Source organism: Culex pipiens, chromosome 1 (genome assembly GCF_016801865.2).
Source record: "Culex pipiens pallens isolate TS chromosome 1, TS_CPP_V2, whole genome shotgun sequence".
Lineage (NCBI taxonomy): Eukaryota > Metazoa > Arthropoda > Insecta > Diptera > Culicidae > Culex > Culex pipiens.
In genome coordinates this window covers 100,361,222-100,379,261 of record NC_068937.1, presented here as the reverse complement: position 1 = coordinate 100,379,261, position 18,040 = coordinate 100,361,222, and the positions used below count along the sequence as shown (strand labels likewise).

General features: G+C 38.0%; 3 protein-coding genes and 1 long non-coding RNA gene across 5 annotated transcripts in view; 2 read left to right on the top strand and 2 right to left on the bottom strand.

Moving 5' to 3' along the window:
- Positions 1-406: 406 nt before the first annotated feature.
- Positions 407-3,656, bottom strand: LOC120426215 (uncharacterized). Its single transcript, XR_008211946.1, has 5 exons — positions 3,375-3,656; positions 2,841-2,977; positions 2,466-2,780; positions 1,465-2,405; positions 407-1,401 (listed from the first exon to the last, which is right to left on the bottom strand). It is a non-coding gene; the product is annotated as an uncharacterized LOC120426215 (long non-coding RNA).
- Positions 3,657-3,692: 36 nt separating this feature from the next.
- Positions 3,693-13,825, top strand: LOC120426211 (uncharacterized). The gene is made up of 3 exons (XM_039590917.2): positions 3,693-4,093; positions 8,705-9,943; positions 13,157-13,825. Exons 1-3 carry the CDS (start codon positions 3,857-3,859, stop codon positions 13,664-13,666), a joined length of 1,986 nt encoding a protein of 661 aa, XP_039446851.1. The 5' UTR covers positions 3,693-3,856; the 3' UTR covers positions 13,667-13,825.
- The window catches only part of LOC120426212 (zinc finger protein 570-like), a 19,486-nt gene continuing 15,003 nt past the window's right edge, over positions 13,558-18,040 (top strand). Inside the window, exon 1 of the mRNA XM_039590920.2 lies at positions 13,558-13,698. The gene's annotated coding sequence lies outside the window, so the exon portion shown is untranslated. The remainder of the gene's footprint in view (positions 13,699-18,040) is intronic.
- The window catches only part of LOC120426214 (mitochondrial pyruvate carrier 1), a 10,436-nt gene continuing 8,637 nt past the window's right edge, over positions 16,242-18,040 (bottom strand). For both annotated transcript variants that reach the window (XM_039590922.2, XM_039590923.2), the window contains one exon: positions 16,242-17,303. In XM_039590922.2, coding sequence (XP_039446856.1) covers positions 17,095-17,303 — 209 coding nt within the window. In that variant the 3' untranslated portion in view covers positions 16,242-17,094. The remainder of the gene's footprint in view (positions 17,304-18,040) is intronic.

The window sequence follows — 18,040 nt, the reverse complement described above, 5'->3', positions numbered from 1 at the left end:
AAACATTAATAATCATAAAAACGTCCCATCTGCGCGTCGCGACGGTCGCGACGCCAAACCAAAACAAATCCGCACGCAGCCAGTGTTGGGCCGCGTCCTGCTGCGACGCGCCGGCTGCAACACGTCAAACACAAACTTCACGCTCACCAAATAAAACCATATTTATGGTTATTATCATGAAAATTCGAGTTCAACCCATATAACCATTTTTATGGTTTAGTGGGTCGATCTTAAAATGTCATGATTTTCATGAACTGTCTAGTTCGAGCATAGCGAAATATTTCACCGGATTTGGAGGCTTTGCAGGTTGCCTATCTTTAGGCGCTTTTGGGGGAGGGGTTTTTTGTTGGAATCAGATTTAAATAGAATTTAATTGAAAACACTCTCACAACGAAATTTTTATTTATTAAAGTATGTTTAACAAAAAACGAGTACGTACAATCTCTCAATCTTCCCACTGAGAATTTTGGCTCGAGTCTCGAGTCGATCTGGCTCGAGATCGAGCCTGAATCGAGTAGGCTCGAGCCAAAATCCTCAGTGGGTTGGCGGGGACCGACTTAAGAAGTCTAGAGAAATTCGTCGCATCCGTCAATTTCCAGAGAGAGACATATACCGTCCGGACGGTGTCCACACCTTCAATTGGGCCGCGCACGAAATGATGTTGCTGCCCGCGCGCATTTCTGCTCAAGTTCGCTTTATTAACCGAGGCTCTCACGACTACGCGATCCTTCACGGCCGCCGCTTTCACCAGTCAGAGCCGACCTGATCAGCAGGAAGGAACAGGAGAAGGCTCAAGTGGCACTGCTGAAGACTGTCCCGGTCGCCAATGTGATGTTCACCGATGAACAGATTAGGAGGACACTGGGCGATGGAGCAGTGTGATCTGGCGACTGCTGCTGCACCGGCTGTTCTGGCCGTAGAAGTTGCCGGCTGGCCGTGAGGTAACGGTACTGGTCTTGAGAACTGCCGAATTTGACGTACTGGTCCTGACCCGTAAGCACCAAAGTGTGATCCGGTTCCGTGCTGATGTACGTTGCTGTTATCCCGCCGTAGCTTGCCCGGATTCAGGAACGCGTTCGTCATCATCGTGTGGGTGATGCACGACGGCGACGGTAGTCGCAAACCTCCCAAATCCGTCGCGGGCAGTTGCTCTTAGCGAGTGGCGAAGGCGAAATGAGTCGTGTCCGGTCCCACCTCGAGATCGGTTCTCCGCCTGTTTAGCTTGGCAAGCCCAAAGTGGCGCTGGCTGTTGATCTCCGCGATGTTGGACAGCGAATTACTCGTCAGAGTATCCTTGTTGTTGATGCGGTTCCTGAACCGATTCCTAGGATCTCTGGTAGTGCAAACGCCAGCTGTTGCTGCGATCGGACCACCGAGGTCAACCATTTCCATTTCAGCGACCTGAAATTGGAGAAACCATCAGTTCGACAAGTTCAATACACCAGTATCAAATTTTAAACTCACTTCCAAATCCTTGTCCGCATACGGCCACGCCGTCGATCAATGACATCGAGACTGCCCAGCTGCATGCTGCCGCCGTCATAATCGTCCACTAGCCCAACAGTAAGGTTGACCCAGCGGGTGTGCGTCCATTCCCGCCTTGATGCTCGGACTCTTGTTGCTCGTTGTCTTGCCACTCTGCATGTTGTCCAACCGGGGTTCGCCGGATTATGCTTGATCACGATCTTCGGTCCCTCCTCGTTCAGGCTGCTGATCAGCGTTTCGGTTGCGGTGTTCCCCGCTGTGGTGGAGCTTGATGCTGCTATCTTTCGATTGAGGATGACAGGTTAGGTGCTGGTCGCGGCGGGTTGTTACTTGCGCTGTGGTAGGGTCAGTAGTCTAACTTTGGATAAAGCGACTGTTTGCAAAGAAGCATTTTCCGGGAAGTGTCGCTGGCAGCTCTTGATATGGCGGTCCTTGTAATGGAAAGGTTTCAGCAATTACGATAAATGTTGAGAATTTTGCGCGGGAATACTGACAGTCGACTGTCCCAGATGGAGCCTTCGCGGGCATTGCAATTTTTGCAGAACCGGTTGGGATCCGACAAAGGACTCGGTTCGATGTTGCCAAACGGATCCGGAGTGCTTTCGTCTGCTTCAGGAGCCTCGGTCTCCACCTCGGTGGTTCCGGGCTCTGCTTTAACGATGAGCATCGGTTGTACTGTGTTGGTCCCGGACCATAAATGTCTAGAACGTCCAAGCCACCGATACCGCGTTGATTTTTGTTTGTTGTCGTACGGTGTCCAGCGAAGGGATCCGGCCAGGTCTTGGCGCAGACGGTCAAACGGCGCTAGCGAGCGTTCTTCGTGATCGGGAAGCTGATCCAGACGATGTGATGTCGCGGCAAACCAGCGACTTCGGTCTTGGCGAGGATGGTCAAGGGCGCGAGTGATGTCTCGAGCGGCCCTGGAAATAAAGTTATGTTTTAACACAGAAAAATGAACAAAAGCCCTGAAACCGTCCTACCGGTTCTTGTTGGCCACGTTCCCGCGCAATGCGATTCTTGTTGATCAGGTCGACGATTCCCTTTACGCGTTGAAACGGTTCAGATAACGAAAATTGGTGATGGTGATTTTAAATGTACGAAATACGTCGAAGTTTGCGAACAAACAGTTAAATCCGCCGCACCAGCGACGTCGCTCTTGGCGCAGACGGTCAAACGGCGCTAGCGAGCGTTCTTCGTGATCGGGAAGCTGATCCGGCTGATGTGATGTCGCGGCAAACCAGCGACTTCGGTCTTGGCGAGGATGGTCAATGGCGCGAGAGATGTCTCGAGCGGCCCTGGAAATAAAGTTATGATTTAACACAGAAAAATAAACAAAAGTCCTGAAACCGTCCTACCGGTTCTTGTTGGCAACGTTCCCGGTGCTAGGCGGTTCTTCTAGATCGGGAAGCTGATAGGCGCCCACCGGAGGTTGTGATGCGATTCCCGTCACTGCGAGAATTGGCACACGGCGCGAAGAAGGTCTCGAGGAGGGCTAAAAATAGAGAAATATTATTTCCAGAACAGTTAATTAAATCGAAATTCGTCGAGCCAGTCATCTCAATGTTTATCATAACCTCAATCTTTGTTTTTTGTTACCCGAGACCCGGGAGAACGAACTGCGTTTGTTCTGAAAATTGTTTTATGGCCGGGAGACAGATTACCGGTTTCGTCTATAAGGGCAGTCCAGTCACGAAAGGTCACGAAAAGTCAGTTTCCAGTTCACGGTCCGGCACGGCACAACGGCAAACACTTTAACAGAATCCTCCGAGACGAAGGAAATTAAAATTTCAATTTTCTGTTTCCTGCGACCAGATCTGGTACATTTGCAAGCAAACCCAACTGAACAATGAAATCCGGAAAATTCCGAGGAAAATCTGGCCCATACTTACCGTAAAACGGTCTTTGAAATCCGGATCGTCGTCTCAAAATCCACGCGGTTTGATTTTGTTAGTGCGAAAGAATTTGACACTTAACAGACAAAGAAATATTTCATGCAGTTTGAAAAATCGTTCTAAGTCCCAAATCTCAGTTTTCGAAGTTCGACATGCCGAACTCAGTAAACTGTTTTAATCACACTTTTTTCAGTTCACGATATCCCACTTTTTTCAGTTCGCTTAAGCGAACTAGCAAAAGTGGGATATCTGAACTCCCAAAAGTGGGATTTTTTGTAACCGTGTTCATTTTTGCATCCTTTCTCTCCAGTTCAGTCAGTCAGTGTCCGTTCGTCGTCCGTGTTTGTGTTATCGTTTTTGTGAAAGCCCGGCGGCGGCGGCGGTGGCGCCCCCCAGAATCCCAGAGTGCACTTGGAAGGCATCCAACAAATTCTTGGAAAAGGCTGCCCCCCCGAAAAAAAAAACGTCCGGAACAGTGGATGGCCGCTTCAACGAGCTGGTACCCTTCGGCGGTCGGCAATTTTGGAGGCGACGTCGATTCCCCGGAGCCGGAGCTGCTGCAGTCCCACGGCGGCAGGATGCAGGTGGTCAGCGCCAGCCAGCGGTTCTGTCGGCTGTGTTTGTCCAAGGAGCAGCAGCTGAAGCCGATCTTCCCACCGGACGGAACACCGGACGAGTCCTTGCTGCAGCGGATTTTGTCCTGTTTAACGATTACGGTAAGGCGGGCATTTTGAGCGCTTGTTGTTTTTTTTTATGCGGGCGATGCTTAGAAAAAGAAGCATAAAAACTGTTCTTTGAAGTATGAGTAAAAGGGGTTCAAATATCGATTTTATGATTATCGTTTGGTGCTGTCCCTTTTTTTTTGGAGGGAGGTGTGTCTGTACGCGCGCGGGGCATAAAGACACAACGACATTTGGCTGCGGATGTTGAAGTTTGGTTTATTGCATGGACGATTCATAAGTTATTAGGGTTACTATTTGAAATGTAGGCAATTTAATTAAAGCTCACAAAAATATCAGAATTTTTTATAGGCAATCCAACTATCTCTAAAGCAAATTTTACGATTTTTGATAAAAAAAAATACTTTGAAGTGATCATAATTTGATTAAGAAATCCAGAGTTTCTTTTTGAAAAGGACCAATAACTATTGTCTTTCATATGTTTATAGGACCTAATAAAAAAAACTCTAGAAATATAAGTACTTGTTCGAATCCCAGTCACGAAATATTCTAGCAGAGCTGGTTCTGCCAGAATCCTGCTTGAATGGTGGAACATTTCTGCTAGAATGCTGTAAGAATATCCAGCTCTGTAAGAACTCTGCTAGAACGCCGTGACTGGGATGCTGCTCGCTCGTGCTGAACGTAAAATTACGAGGGGACCACTGCGCTGCATAATATTTTCCTTTGTCTGCTTTTTAACTGGGCTACGGCCCAGTTATCGAGCGACCACTTAAAAAGCAGCCCAGTTAAACAACGCCCAGTTACCGAACAAGTACTGTAACATAATTGATGTCAGTTTAGTAGATCACAAGACATCTCCAGAGCACTAAAAAGTCTCAATATTCTGAACTATTATGCTAATTCTCAAGCTTCAGTAAACGTAAACGGCCCAGTGAAAAAATATATAATTGAGATTTTTTCGTTCACAACGATAAAGCTTATTTTTGTGAGTACAATGATACGATTAAAAATAGATTTTAAATCAATTCTAGAACGTTCGTGTTAAGAAAGCGCGCGTTTGGCCTGTAATTTCCATGAATTTTAACATTATTGTTAAACATTGCATTGCATAAATAGTTAAACCAGGGTGGCCACTCAAGTCGGGAATTCGGGAATGTCGGGAAAAAGTCAGGAATTAGCCAAAATCCGCATAAAATCGGAAAAAAGTCGGGAATTTGTGATTTTTTGTCAGAAAGTCGGGAAAAGTCGGGAAATTCAATTCTTCTTTTGTAACTTACTTTAAATTAAAAGTTTCTTTAAATATTTCAATCTATTTGAGAATTAAAAGGGGTTTTAAGACATTAAAAATACTATTATACAGGGGATGTATTTGACACAGAATATTATAAATTTTTTCATTACAAAATATTTTTTCTCTCTTGCAATAAAAGAAAAAAATCTTAGCGATTTGTTTTACGGTTTTACCCATTTTTTATAACCTGCTCATGTTAAATGGAATGCAAATGTCTAAAGAAAAATTGAAACAGCCAAAAAAATTAAAGAAAAATATCTCACAAAAAACATTAAGAACAGCTCATAACCGAAAAATGTTAGTTTGAGTTATTGCAAATACGTTCAGATTTTTTTCTTTAAAAAATTTCACATAAAAAAGTTATAAACCATAAAATCTTATCAAACTGTTTTTTTTTTCATTGAAAAGTAAATGAAGCATTCAAATACTGACAACTAGATAAATCAATATTAATTCAAAAGTTCAAAAACAATTTTCAAAATACAAATGGAAACTTAGTAAAATCATTTTTTTGCGAATTAGGCCGATGCAAATATTTAAAAAAGTTTTTGTCCCTCGGCCCTGGCCGAGGTCAAGGGGGGGGCAAAAAAATAAAAAAATATAAAAATTTAAATAACAAGCCATAGTCTTCACATTTAAATGAAAAAAGTGTTTTAAAATGCATTTCACACTAGTTCAGTTCTTTTGCAATCATTATTTGCAAAATTTATTTGAAAGAATATTAACAGCAATCATATTTCAAAATTGAGAATACAATTTTAAATTTAGTTTATCTTTATATTTTTGTCATTTCCAGTTGAAACGAAGTATCAAAAACTATACTTTTACCAATTTTAAAATTAAACATTAAATATTATTAAGCTGTCGGTTATCTTTCAAAGACTTATTGTTTATGTTTCTAATCGGAATCAAAATAATGAGTGCTTCAATTTTAAAAGGTTTTTTTTTAAAGAATTTGTCGTTTAATTTCTGTTTTTACGAAAATTGTCAATAGTTTTATTTTCTTTAAATTCATTTGTCCCGCCCGTGTGGATCAATCGGACCGCGCACTGGACTCACAATCCAGAGTTCGCCAGTTCGAATCCCGCGGCGGGCGCTCTAAAATTCTTTGTGTAAATATGGGTATTCGGCGCCGTCGCTCCGTGCCATACTTTCATACACTTAGGAGCCCAGGGCGGCGAAGTCCTTGTAGATAAAAAGGAAGACACTAGTGGTTGGTACTAGCAATGGTGGCTGACAGCTATAAAGTCAACTTCGTTTTTGTTTTTAAATTCATTAAGATTTTTTTAATGGTTTATATTGACTTTTTATAAAAAGTTTTTAGTTTGAAATCATTCTTTAGATAAGAAATGCCTATTATTTACGATTCTGGAAAAGTCCGAAATTTCAAAATGGGATTTGAGTGGTCACCCTGAGTTAAACTAAAGTACCGCTGTTTAAAGTTGGATAGACAATTGGGTCCTAAAATTAAACTTAAATTTGTGATATTATTCTTCACAACGATAAATCTTATTTTTCTGACTACAATGACCCTTTCTATGACCGCAAAGGATTTAAAACGGATTTTTAAATCAATTTAAAAAAAAAACTTCGTGACTCTTCTTGAAAGAAAAGGTCCTACTTGACAGCTAGTTCCAAAGGGGCCATAGTTAATTCATCTTAAAATGCTGTCTTGTTTTTTTTGCATTAAAATGGAAGAAAATTGAACAGAAATGGTTTTTAATCATGTTTTTAAAGTTGCACATAAAAATTAAATAAAGGGCTTTATGACCCTATTGCAGCTCGTTTCCTTCCGGTTCATTCTTCTGCCATGAAGACATGGCCCGCCTGGTTTATGTGTCTCGTCCTCCTCGTGCACCGCCACGAAGATCAAATTCCGGAACATAAGACACTATAGTTTGGCCGCTCGCCCACTCCGGCCGAAAAAGTAACACAACTTACCTATCATCCGGCCAAAATCCTTCCGAAGCCCAATGACAACATCAACTGGTTCGATTCGGAACCAATCAAGTCCAAACAAGCTCAACTGAAGAGAACTGTCAAACGCACGACAACTCGTATGACGTGCGACATTTTTCAAACAGGGCAGCCGTGTGTGAACTGCGCGATCAAGGAAACTTTGCGAGCCTTGAGTTGTTTAACGGATGGAGGTGGAAGAGACTTCCGAGATGGATGATATTCATCCCATCCCCGGGAATCGGAAACGGAAGTTCCCTTTGAGTCGTCGGAGAAAGAAAAGCGGAGTAGAATCTGCTCAACAACAACAAGTTCAGCCCGCCAGCGTAAAACAAAAACAACAACAATTCCAGCCCAGCAGGAGGAGGAGGCACCCAGGCGGTTCCAGCAACCGGCCAGTCGGCGAGTAAACAAAAGCGTGGCATATTTTCTGGCTTGTGGAGATAATGTCTCTATACGTTTTGGAGCCAATTTACAAGATTACCCGGTTTGACACCAAGGTAACCAGCTTCTCTATCGGTGAGTTCGACAAGTTGCAAGTACACTTCAAGAAGCACAAAGTGGAATTCTACACCTACCAATGACGAAGCGAACGATCGCAGTGGATCGTTCTCCGCGGTCTCCCGGATGTGGATCCGGAACAATTCAAAAAGCTGCTGAAACGGGATCTCAAACGGGACGCTTTGGAGGTGCATGCCATTAAGCGAAAGGAGCAAATTATCGCAGACGAAATTCCGTACATCATCGTCTTCCCCAAGGGATAACTACACTACGCTGAGGAAACTTTTTCCAATGAAAATCATAGCAAGCACTATCATCCGGTGGGAGGCTTAACGGAAGAAACAACCCAGAGTGACCCAGTATCCAGCTTTTTAAGCGAACATGGCGTTCGAATGGTGAACGCCCGAAATGTCAAAATCACGCAGTGGTACCAACATTACGAAAAAAGTGTGCCATGGCATGACAGCCGCATTTTTTTTCTAATGTTGGTGCTACTGCGCGATTTTGACATTTCGGACGTTCAACATTCGAACGCCATCTTCGCTTAAAAACCTGGATAGGAATTGCCTGCATCTAGGGCACGGAGTCAAGAGCTGTCACTTCAAGGGCAGGTGCAACAGCTGTGGGGGTGCCCACCGAACAAGAAGGTGAGGAGGTGCTCTACAGCTACAGTGTAACAATGTAACGGTTACGGTGTAACCATATAACGGAGTAACAATGCTAAGGTGTATGCGCTGAAATTTTGTTGGTTGGTGTTATCAATTATCATTGACATAGTTGAACGAATAATTCAGTTTGTCTCCTTATGTCTTACAATAGTTTTAAACGAACAACAAATGTTAGTAAATAAAATTTGCAAAACAATTCTCACATAAATGACACATTACCCTATCTTCCAGATCTCCTTCGACGACGACTACGACACCTTCATCTGCCGCATCTGCAGCCAGGAGGTGACCAAGTTCTTCCTGTACAAGGAGCAATGCCTGGCGAACGACTCGATCATTCGGAACCGACGGAAACCCAGCAAGGGCATGTTCTACGACGAGGAGGGGTCCAACGGGTTAGGCGTTAGCATTCCACAGAACGGGAATGGTGGAGGCGATGTGGTGGAACTATCGGACGACAGTGATGTTGAGCAGGGCGGGCCCAACTGGGAAGAGGAAGGTCAGGGGGATCCTATTGACTCGGACGAGTTTGACATCCGGGAGGAGGAGAGTGGGGACACTGCGAGGGATGCGGAGGAGTTCAACGACGCGGATTCGGACAAGGGAGAGGTTGGTTCGTTGCTCAAGCCACTGCCACGGATGAGGGCTCGTCGGGATAACGTGCAGGACTTTTACCACGGTGGGTTTCGGTACACGTGCGCGACCTCGCGGGCAAACGGGAAGATTCACTGGCGGTGCATGTACAAGTCCAAGCTGAAGTGCCGGGCCGCGATTCTGGTGGCGTCGAATGGGAGCGTTTCGAGAGGACCGAATCGCCACAACCATAAGCCGGAAGCGAAGACAAATCAGAAGACGTCGGAGGGAGTTATTCTGGACACGCACACCGGCCGGAAGGTCCACTACCGGTTGATTACGAGCGAACGTTCCGGCGTGCATCCAGTTCAAGTTGTTTGCAACGGGTACAAGTACCGGTACGCGAGGACAACCCAGAAGAAGACGACCTACTGGCGCTGCATGAAACACAACGGCAAGGAGAACTGCAAAGCGGTGGTCTCCTTCCGGTTAGACTTTAGCAGCTGTTCTTCGAACGGCAACTCGCACAACCATCCGGCACAGTACGACATGCAGCAACTGCAGGACGAGGAGGAGGAGCAGGTCGCGGAACCGGAAGTGATGCCCACGTTTGGAATTCTCAAACCGGGCAAGAAGCTGGCGCACGCAATCAGGAGCAACGGAAGTTCCAGCTCGGGCGATGGGTTTGGCAAGACCCAGATCTCGCTCAAGGGCAGTGGCCGCTGGAACGTGATGATCCACAAGGGGTACGAGTTTGGGTTTCCGCGGGCCGACAAGAAGAACAACAAATGGGCATGCTACAAGAAGAGTCTGTTCAACTGTCCGGCCAATGTGACCACCAACGAGACCGGGCGGGTCATCAAGGAGAGCGATTGGGCGCACAATCATCGGCCGAGTGTGAGTATTTTTAGTGTATCTGACTTGGTATCTGATTTTGTGGAAAGCCCACCGGCCTGCCATCTGAGTATGAAGAATCTCAGAACATTAGAATTAAAATTTACGAATTTTAAACTTTTAGAATTTTAGAATTGGGTCCTAAAATGAAGCCTGTATTTCCAATACCATTGTTCACAAAGATAAAGCTTATTTTTCTGAGTACAATGACCCTTTGTACGACCACAAAGGTTTTAAAATGGATTTTTAAATCAATTTAAAAAAAATAACTTCGCAGCCCTTCTTGACAGCTCGTTTGACAGACAGCTGATTCGAATTTCTGGACGCTTCGAAACCCGGACACCTCATATAGTTTTATCAATTATTTGAACATAATAATTGTCAAAACTGTGTTATTTGATGAATTCTAACATCAACTTTCATTTCAAATTGGTTTGGACGCTGTAGTCAATGCCAAAACAATAAAATAAAATAAAAATACGAGTTTACCAAAAATGAGAAACATTTCACTGAAATATTTCAAAGGCGTGCGAAGCACCGGGAAGGCAAAGCAGAAAATTATGGTTCTGATTTCTTTAAATTCTAGTAAAATTCTATACAAAGTTTCGATTGTTTTGATGTTAACAGCTTATTTGAGACCAAAAGAATGCCATTCACTAACATTTCAATCCAAATTTGTGCGATTCGTAAGAAAAAACGAGCGTCCGGCAATCAAAGCAAAAGTGTCCGGATTTCGAATCAGTTTCTTTAAGTTTCGAAGCACATCAATTTCGAAGCACATCAAGTCATCATTATTTTAAAAATCTGATGAAAAATTGTTAGAAAAGACATATTTTGCATGATTTCTCTCAAAATTACTGTTTATACTACATCCTGATGATATTTATACATTTACAACTTATTACATGATTTTTGCCAGCTAATACAAAAATGATATGCTACTAAGTGTCCGGATTTCGAATCATGACGTTAGTTGATCTATCGAAAAAATGTTGTCTTGTCAATTTATGTTTTTGCATTAAAATAAAAAAAAAAATGATCAGAAATGGTTTTTAATTGTGTTTTTACCATTGTACATAGAAAAGAATTTAAGAATTCAAGAATTTAAGAATTCAAGAATTTAAGAATTTAAGAATTTAAGAATTTAAGAATTTAAGAATTTAAGAATTTAAGAATTTAAGAATTTAAGAATTTAAGAATTTAAGAATTTAAGAATTTAAGAATTTAAGAATTTAAGAATTTAAGAATTTAAGAATTTAAGAATTTAAGAATTTAAGAATTTAAGAATTTAAGAATTTAAGAATTTAAGAATTTAAGAATTTAAGAATTTAAGAATTTAAGAACTTAAGAATTTAAGAATTTAAGAATTTAAGAATTTAAGAATTTAAGAATTTAAGAATTTAAGAATTTAAGAATTTAAGAATTTAAGAAATTAAGAATTTAAGAATTTAAGAATTTAAGAATTTAAGAATTTAAGAATTTAAGAATTTAAGAATTTAAGAATTTAAGAATTTAAGAATTTAAGAATTTATGAATTTAAGAATTTAAGAATTTAAGAATTTAAGAATTTAAAAATTTAAGAATTTAAGAATTTAAGAATTTAAGAATTTAAGAATTTAAGAATTTAAGAATTTAAGAATTTAAGAATTTAAGAATTTAAGAATTTAAGAATTTAAGAATTTAAGAATTTAAGAATTTAAGAATTTAAGAATTTAAGAATTTAAGAATTTAAGAATTTAAGAATTTAAGAATTTAAGAATTTAAGAATTTAAGAATTTAAGAATTTAAGAATTTAAGAATTTAAGAATTTAAGAATTTAAGAATTTAAGAATTTAAGAATTTAAGAATTTAAGAATTTAAGAATTTAAGAATTTAAGAATTTAAGAATTTAAGAATTTAAGAATTTAAGAATTTAAGAATTTAAGAATTTAAGAATTTAAGAATTTAAGAATTTAAGAATTTAAGAATTTAAGAAATTAAGAAATTAAGAATTTAAGAATTTAAGAATTCTAGATTAAATTTTCAAAACAACCTATCCCTCATGGGTTTCCTATGCAGATAGGACCTTTTGAAAATTTAATCGAGAATTTAAGAATTTAAGAATTTAAGAATTTAAGAATTTAAGAATTTAAGAATTTAAGAATTTAAGAATTTAAGAATTTAAGAATTTAAGAATTTAAGAATTTAAGAATTTAAGAATTTAAGAATTTAAGAATTTAAGAATTTAAGAATTTAAGAATTTAAGAATTTAAGAATTTAAGAATTTAAGAATTTAAGAATTTAAGAATTTAAGAATTTAAGAATTTAAGAATTTAAGAATTTAAGAATTTAAGAATTTAAGAATTTAAGAATTTAAGAATTTAAGAATTTAAGAATTTAAGAATTTAAGAATTTAAGAATTTAAGAATTTAAGAATTTAAGAATTTAAGAATTTAAGAATTTAAGAATTTAAGAATTTAAGAATTTAAGAATTTAAGAATTTAAGAATTTAAGAATTTAAGAATTTAAGAATTTTAAGAATTTAAGAATTTAAGAATTTAAGAATTTAAGAATTTAAGAATTTAAGAATTTAAGAATTTAAGAATTTAAGAATTTAAGAATTTAAGAATTTAAGAATTTAAGAATTTAAGAATTTAAGAATTTAAGAATTTAAGAATTTAAGAATTTAAGAATTTAAGAATTTAAGAATTTAAGAATTTAAGAATTTAAGAATTTAAGAATTTAAGAATTTAAGAATTTAAGAATTTAAGAATTTAAGAATTTAAGAATTTAAGAATTTAAGAATTTAAGAATTTAAGAATTTAAGAATTTAAGAATTTAAGAATTTAAGAATTTAAGCATTTAAGAATTTAAGAATTTAAGAATTTAAGAATTTAAGAATTTAAGAATTTAAGAATTTAAGAATTTAAGAATTTAAGAATTTAGGAATTTAAGAATTTAAGAATTTAAGAATTTAAGAATTTAAGAATTTAAGAACTTAAGAATTTAAGAATTTAAGAAATTAAGAATTTAAGAATTCAAGAATTAAAAAATTAAAAAATTGAAGAATTTAAGAATTGAGGAATTTAAGAATTTAAGAATTTAGAAATTAAGAATTTTGGAATTTCTTTTTTTTCAATAAAATTATTTCGATTTTAATAGCTGTGAGGTGAAATATTTAAAAAAAAACTTATGAAAACAAATGAACAAATTTGAAAACTTAAATTTCCCGCCCAGGACGACTACGCCAAAACGGACATCATCGAGGGCCAAATGCAGGACGTCCGGAACGAGGGCCAACCGGTGTACTACAAGCTGATCCCCGGCAAGCGGGGCCAGCGCTTTGTCCTGTACAAGGGCTACCGCTACTCGTCGGATCGGCTCATCAGCGACGGGCGGATCGCGTGGAAGTGCACCAAGTGCAAGGTGTTTGTGATGATCGGCGGGCGGTTCGCGACGTTCGAGGAACGGGGCGACGAGCACGAACATCCGGTGCTGGAGGAGGACGACGAGTCGATGCCGTACGATGCGTCGCTGGTGGACGCGCTGATGGCGGTCGAGGGGGGAGAGGAGGAAGGGGACGAGGGCGCGGATGAAGACGGGAGTCAGGATGTGGTGGTGAAGGAGGAGCAGTCGTTGGTGGACGAGGACAGCCAGGAGGCGGATGGTGATGGAGATGGAGAGGACGACGAGGAGGATGAGGGAGAGGAAGACGAGCTGATCATTCCGGAAGTGATGGTGGAGTGAGGTGGAGTTTGGGGTTTTCGTTAGACTTTAAGGTAAGTTATGTTCTGTCTTTTCTTCAGAAACAGTCAGTAGATAATAAGTTTGGGCTGCACGAATGGTTTTGCAATCATTTTTTATCGTGTCATTAAATGTGTACATATTTGGAAAAATGTTCAAATAGTTACGGTGTCAAGCTGTAATTTTATATCACCTTCCCTGACTAATTTTGGTGGATTTTTATGAAACGTTTCATCAGTAACTTTTCTAATACCATGTCGGTGAAACCGTTTAACCGGGATTGCCATTAAATTTGTGCAACGAACGAACGAAGTTGACTTTATAGCTTTTGGCCACCATTGCTAGTCTTCCTTTTTATCTACAAGGACTTTGCCGCCCTGGGCCCTTAAGTGTTTGAGTACGGCACGGAGCGACGGCGCCGGATACCCATATTTACACAAAGAAATTTAGAGCGCCCGCCGCGGGATTCGAACCAGCGACCAGTGCGCGGTCCGATTGATCCACACGGGCGAGGCCCGTGCAATGAATTTTCCAAAAAAAAGAAATCAACAATAAATATTTTAAGTATAACAATCAACTCGGCTCTGACTTGGTGGTGGTGAAATATTTCATTAGTTAATATTGGCAACCCATGTGGGTCCGACATCGGTCACAACCAAGGATGCGGTATCGGAGTCGGTACAAGAGTTGAATTTTTAGATGAAACCAACCTAGTTTTCCGCGATTTTGGTATTCAGGCCGTCTCCACGGCTGGGGTGCAAATCAAATTCGATCCCGTCCTATGAATTCATTTCCCAGATCAATTCTGCTACCTTGTTCTTGTTAACCTTCAGCCTCTAATGTGTTGAATAATGCCTTGAAATTCTTAAAGTTTATAAAACATCTCAATCCTGTTGCAAATTTCAAAGAATATCTGATCTCATTATCTGATATCCAACAAGTAGTGAGAGTAAACATGAACAAATATTCTAAAATTCCAAGATTGAAAAAATCAGAATTTCAATAATTTAAAAATTGAAATACTTAAAATAAAAAAAATAAAATTTGGGATTCTAAAAATTTCAAAATCCGATAACTTATAATTTCAAAAAAATAAAATTCCAACGATTTTAAATTCAGAAATATTTTATTAAAATGCCTAAATTAAAAACTTAGAAATTTGAAAATTCAAAAGAAAAACAAAAATTGTAAAATTAAAAAAAAATTATGCAGCAATGAAAAAAATTATAAAATAAAACAATTATTTATCAATTCAACAAATAAAAAATAATAAAAAAAATATTATAAAAAATATTTTTAGAATTTTTAAAATACTTTTTGATTTTTTAAATTGCTTGTGGTTTTTATTTTTATGGTTTATTTTTGTTTTCTTTCTATTTCTTACTCAAATTGGTGTTCCGCGACCCCATTTTGTCAAAGTTTCAATATTTTATCACTGCCAGAAGTCTAATCAACTGGAAACAATTCAAAATGCATTTTCCTACGTAATTATTGCACTTGATCGTAATATTTCGACCGTAATTTCTCAAAATTACGACAGACGATCGAGATTATTTCGGTATGTATATTTTAGAAACTTCAAGTATTTAAAAAATCGACAAATATAAAATCATAAATTAATTAGAATTAAAAAATAGACTTAGTTTCTTTGAAATTTTTTAAATTTTTAAAAAAGTTGATGATTTCTGAATTAATGAATTTAATTTTTTATTTAAATTTTTGAAATTTTTTAAATTTAAAAATTAAACTGAGAAAGATTAAAAAAAATCTTTTTTTTATTTCATGGATTTTTATAATTTCAAAAATTTCTCAAGCTTCAAAAACAAGCACAGCCATTACGAAGAAAGCATCCTGGAAGAACTTGGGGTTAGATTACGCCCCAAGTTCTTTCTTGTCAATATTACTTGTTGCAGTACACTCGAGTAACCCCGAAAATGTATTGCAAAAATTAAAGCGGACAGGTCTACTGCGTTGCATTAACCGCAGAGGCAGATTCTGTGAACGAAGCACATCTCACAGAACCAACAAAAAAAAAGATTTCAAAAATTTCTAAAATCAAAAATCATAAAAATTTGTAAAATAGCATGAATTAAAAATAAAAAAAATCTATTTGAAAATTTTCAAATTTAAATCTTTCAAATTTTGATTTTACTTTAAAATTTTTAAAATTTTGATTTCATATTTTAAATTTTTTAAATAAAAATAAATAATGTTTCAGAATTTTTTTAAATTATTGAAATGCTTCATATTTTTTAAATTACTTAGACTTATTTTTTTTAATTGTATGTTTGAATTAAAACATATTTAAAAAAAAAGCCATTACAAATTTTGGTCGTAATTTCTCGACCCACGATCGAGATTTTTCGACACTCAAATTTTTATTGTAAATTGTCGATTTTAGATCGTCATCTTATCGAGAAATCTCGAGCGTGAGTCGAGAAATTATGATCGAAATATTACGGTCGAGTGAAAAATCACCACGCATCTCTTCTACTTTTTTTTAAAAGCACAGCTTTTTTGTGTTTTACTTTATCGTTCCAACTGCATTCAATCGACCGGTGAATAACAAGTGATAACATTTTTGAAGTTTTACATACAACTTTATTTCTTCTGTCTTTTAAATATTACGACAATACGTACAATCATATATCTTTACTGTATAAAAAAACAAATCCAAAGACTTTATTTTTCGATAAGTTTGGTTTTCCTGTTCATTTAATCTGGTATCATTGTGTTTACATGGGTTGGACCAATTTCAGTTTCAAACATTTAAATTTTCTTAAAAAGCAACAAGAAGGTATCTCTTTCCTCTTTACTTAGTACGGTTTTGTCATTTGAGCAAAGCTCATTTTAACTTATCTGAATCGAAGTTTAGGGTTTTTTATGTTAGGTGGTTTTCCCTTACTCAAGTTGGCTGAACTGATTTTCATTGAGGTATTTATGTGTGAACAAATTTTTCTAACATCTACGGGAAGCAAAATCTCAGTGCATCGCGACTACGACTACCACTACTCTAGCTACGTCTGCAGCTGCTCAATCTGTAAATATTTCCTAAGAATGTGTGTAAAGTGCGTGTAAAAGTTGCTCTAATGCAAGACAATTTTAATCGCTACTCGTTAGTTACTTTCCCTAAAATTGTGCCTCTAAAAAGTTGGAGTCCCTCTAGCGGAACGAAATCAAAACCCTTCCACTTAACTATTTGACGAACACACGAACACGGATGATGTTATTTGGACCTGTTACAATCTAGAACATCGAGAGCACCACTATTGCACCACTGCCACCACCCTTTTATTCGACTGTTGTTCCGTTCAAAGCCTCGCTGCGAAAGACTATAAATCTCTAGAACCATTTATTCCCTACCTAAGCTTTTGCAAATATTCGTTTCGTTTTCTTCAATTCTTTTTAACAAACGCGAGACAAAACTAGCTCTACTTGGCCGCCTTCTTCTCCTCGGCCGGGGCCGGAGCCGGAGCCTCAACGGCCCGGTTTTTGCCACCCATGTAGTGATACTCGACGAAGCGGCCACCCTGCAGGCCCTGGGCGGTAAAGTTTGTGATGTGACAGCCGAACAGAAGCATGTTCCGGGGGGTTACGCGCCACGCGAAGCGCATAAAGACCAGCGAGTACAGACAGAGGGCTAGGGACAGAGAGAGAGAGAGAGAAAAAAAAAAAGATTTTTTAGGTTAGTTGTTAGAAAATGATCAGGTTACAACACGAATAGCGCAAAATTTTATTATTCTTGGTTTTTTCTAAAAGCTTGGGCTTTTCTAAAAGCTTGGGCTGATCTAAAAGCTACGAGGGGAACATCGATGCATTATATTTTCTCATAAAAAAATGAAATAACGATTACTTAAAGTATTTCCAGATTATACAATTTACATTTTCGTTCATAAACAACAACAACATCATAAAAACTAAAAAAACATAAAAAAATCTGGTGGAGTTCATTTTTGCATCTACCCGAGCAGACGGAAATAACTTGGGAATAACATTTTTTGATATTTGAAAATACTAGGCCAATAACATTTTATGTTATTTATAACAAAATTTGTTATACGAGCAGTTCTCTCAGATTTCGGTCATTCGATTTTTTTGTATTTTTTAATCCGACTGAAACTTTTTTGGTGCCTTCGGTATGCCCAAATAAGCCATTTTGCATCATTAGTTTGTCCATATAATTTTCCATACAAATTTGGCAGCTGGCCATACAAAAATGATGTATGAAAATTCAAAAATCTGTATCCTTTGAAGGAATTTTTTGATCGATTTGGTGTCTTCGGCAAAGTTGTAGGTATGGATACGGACTACACTGTAAAAAAATGATACACGGTAAAAAAACTTTTTGTTACTAAAACTTGATTTGCAAAAAAACAC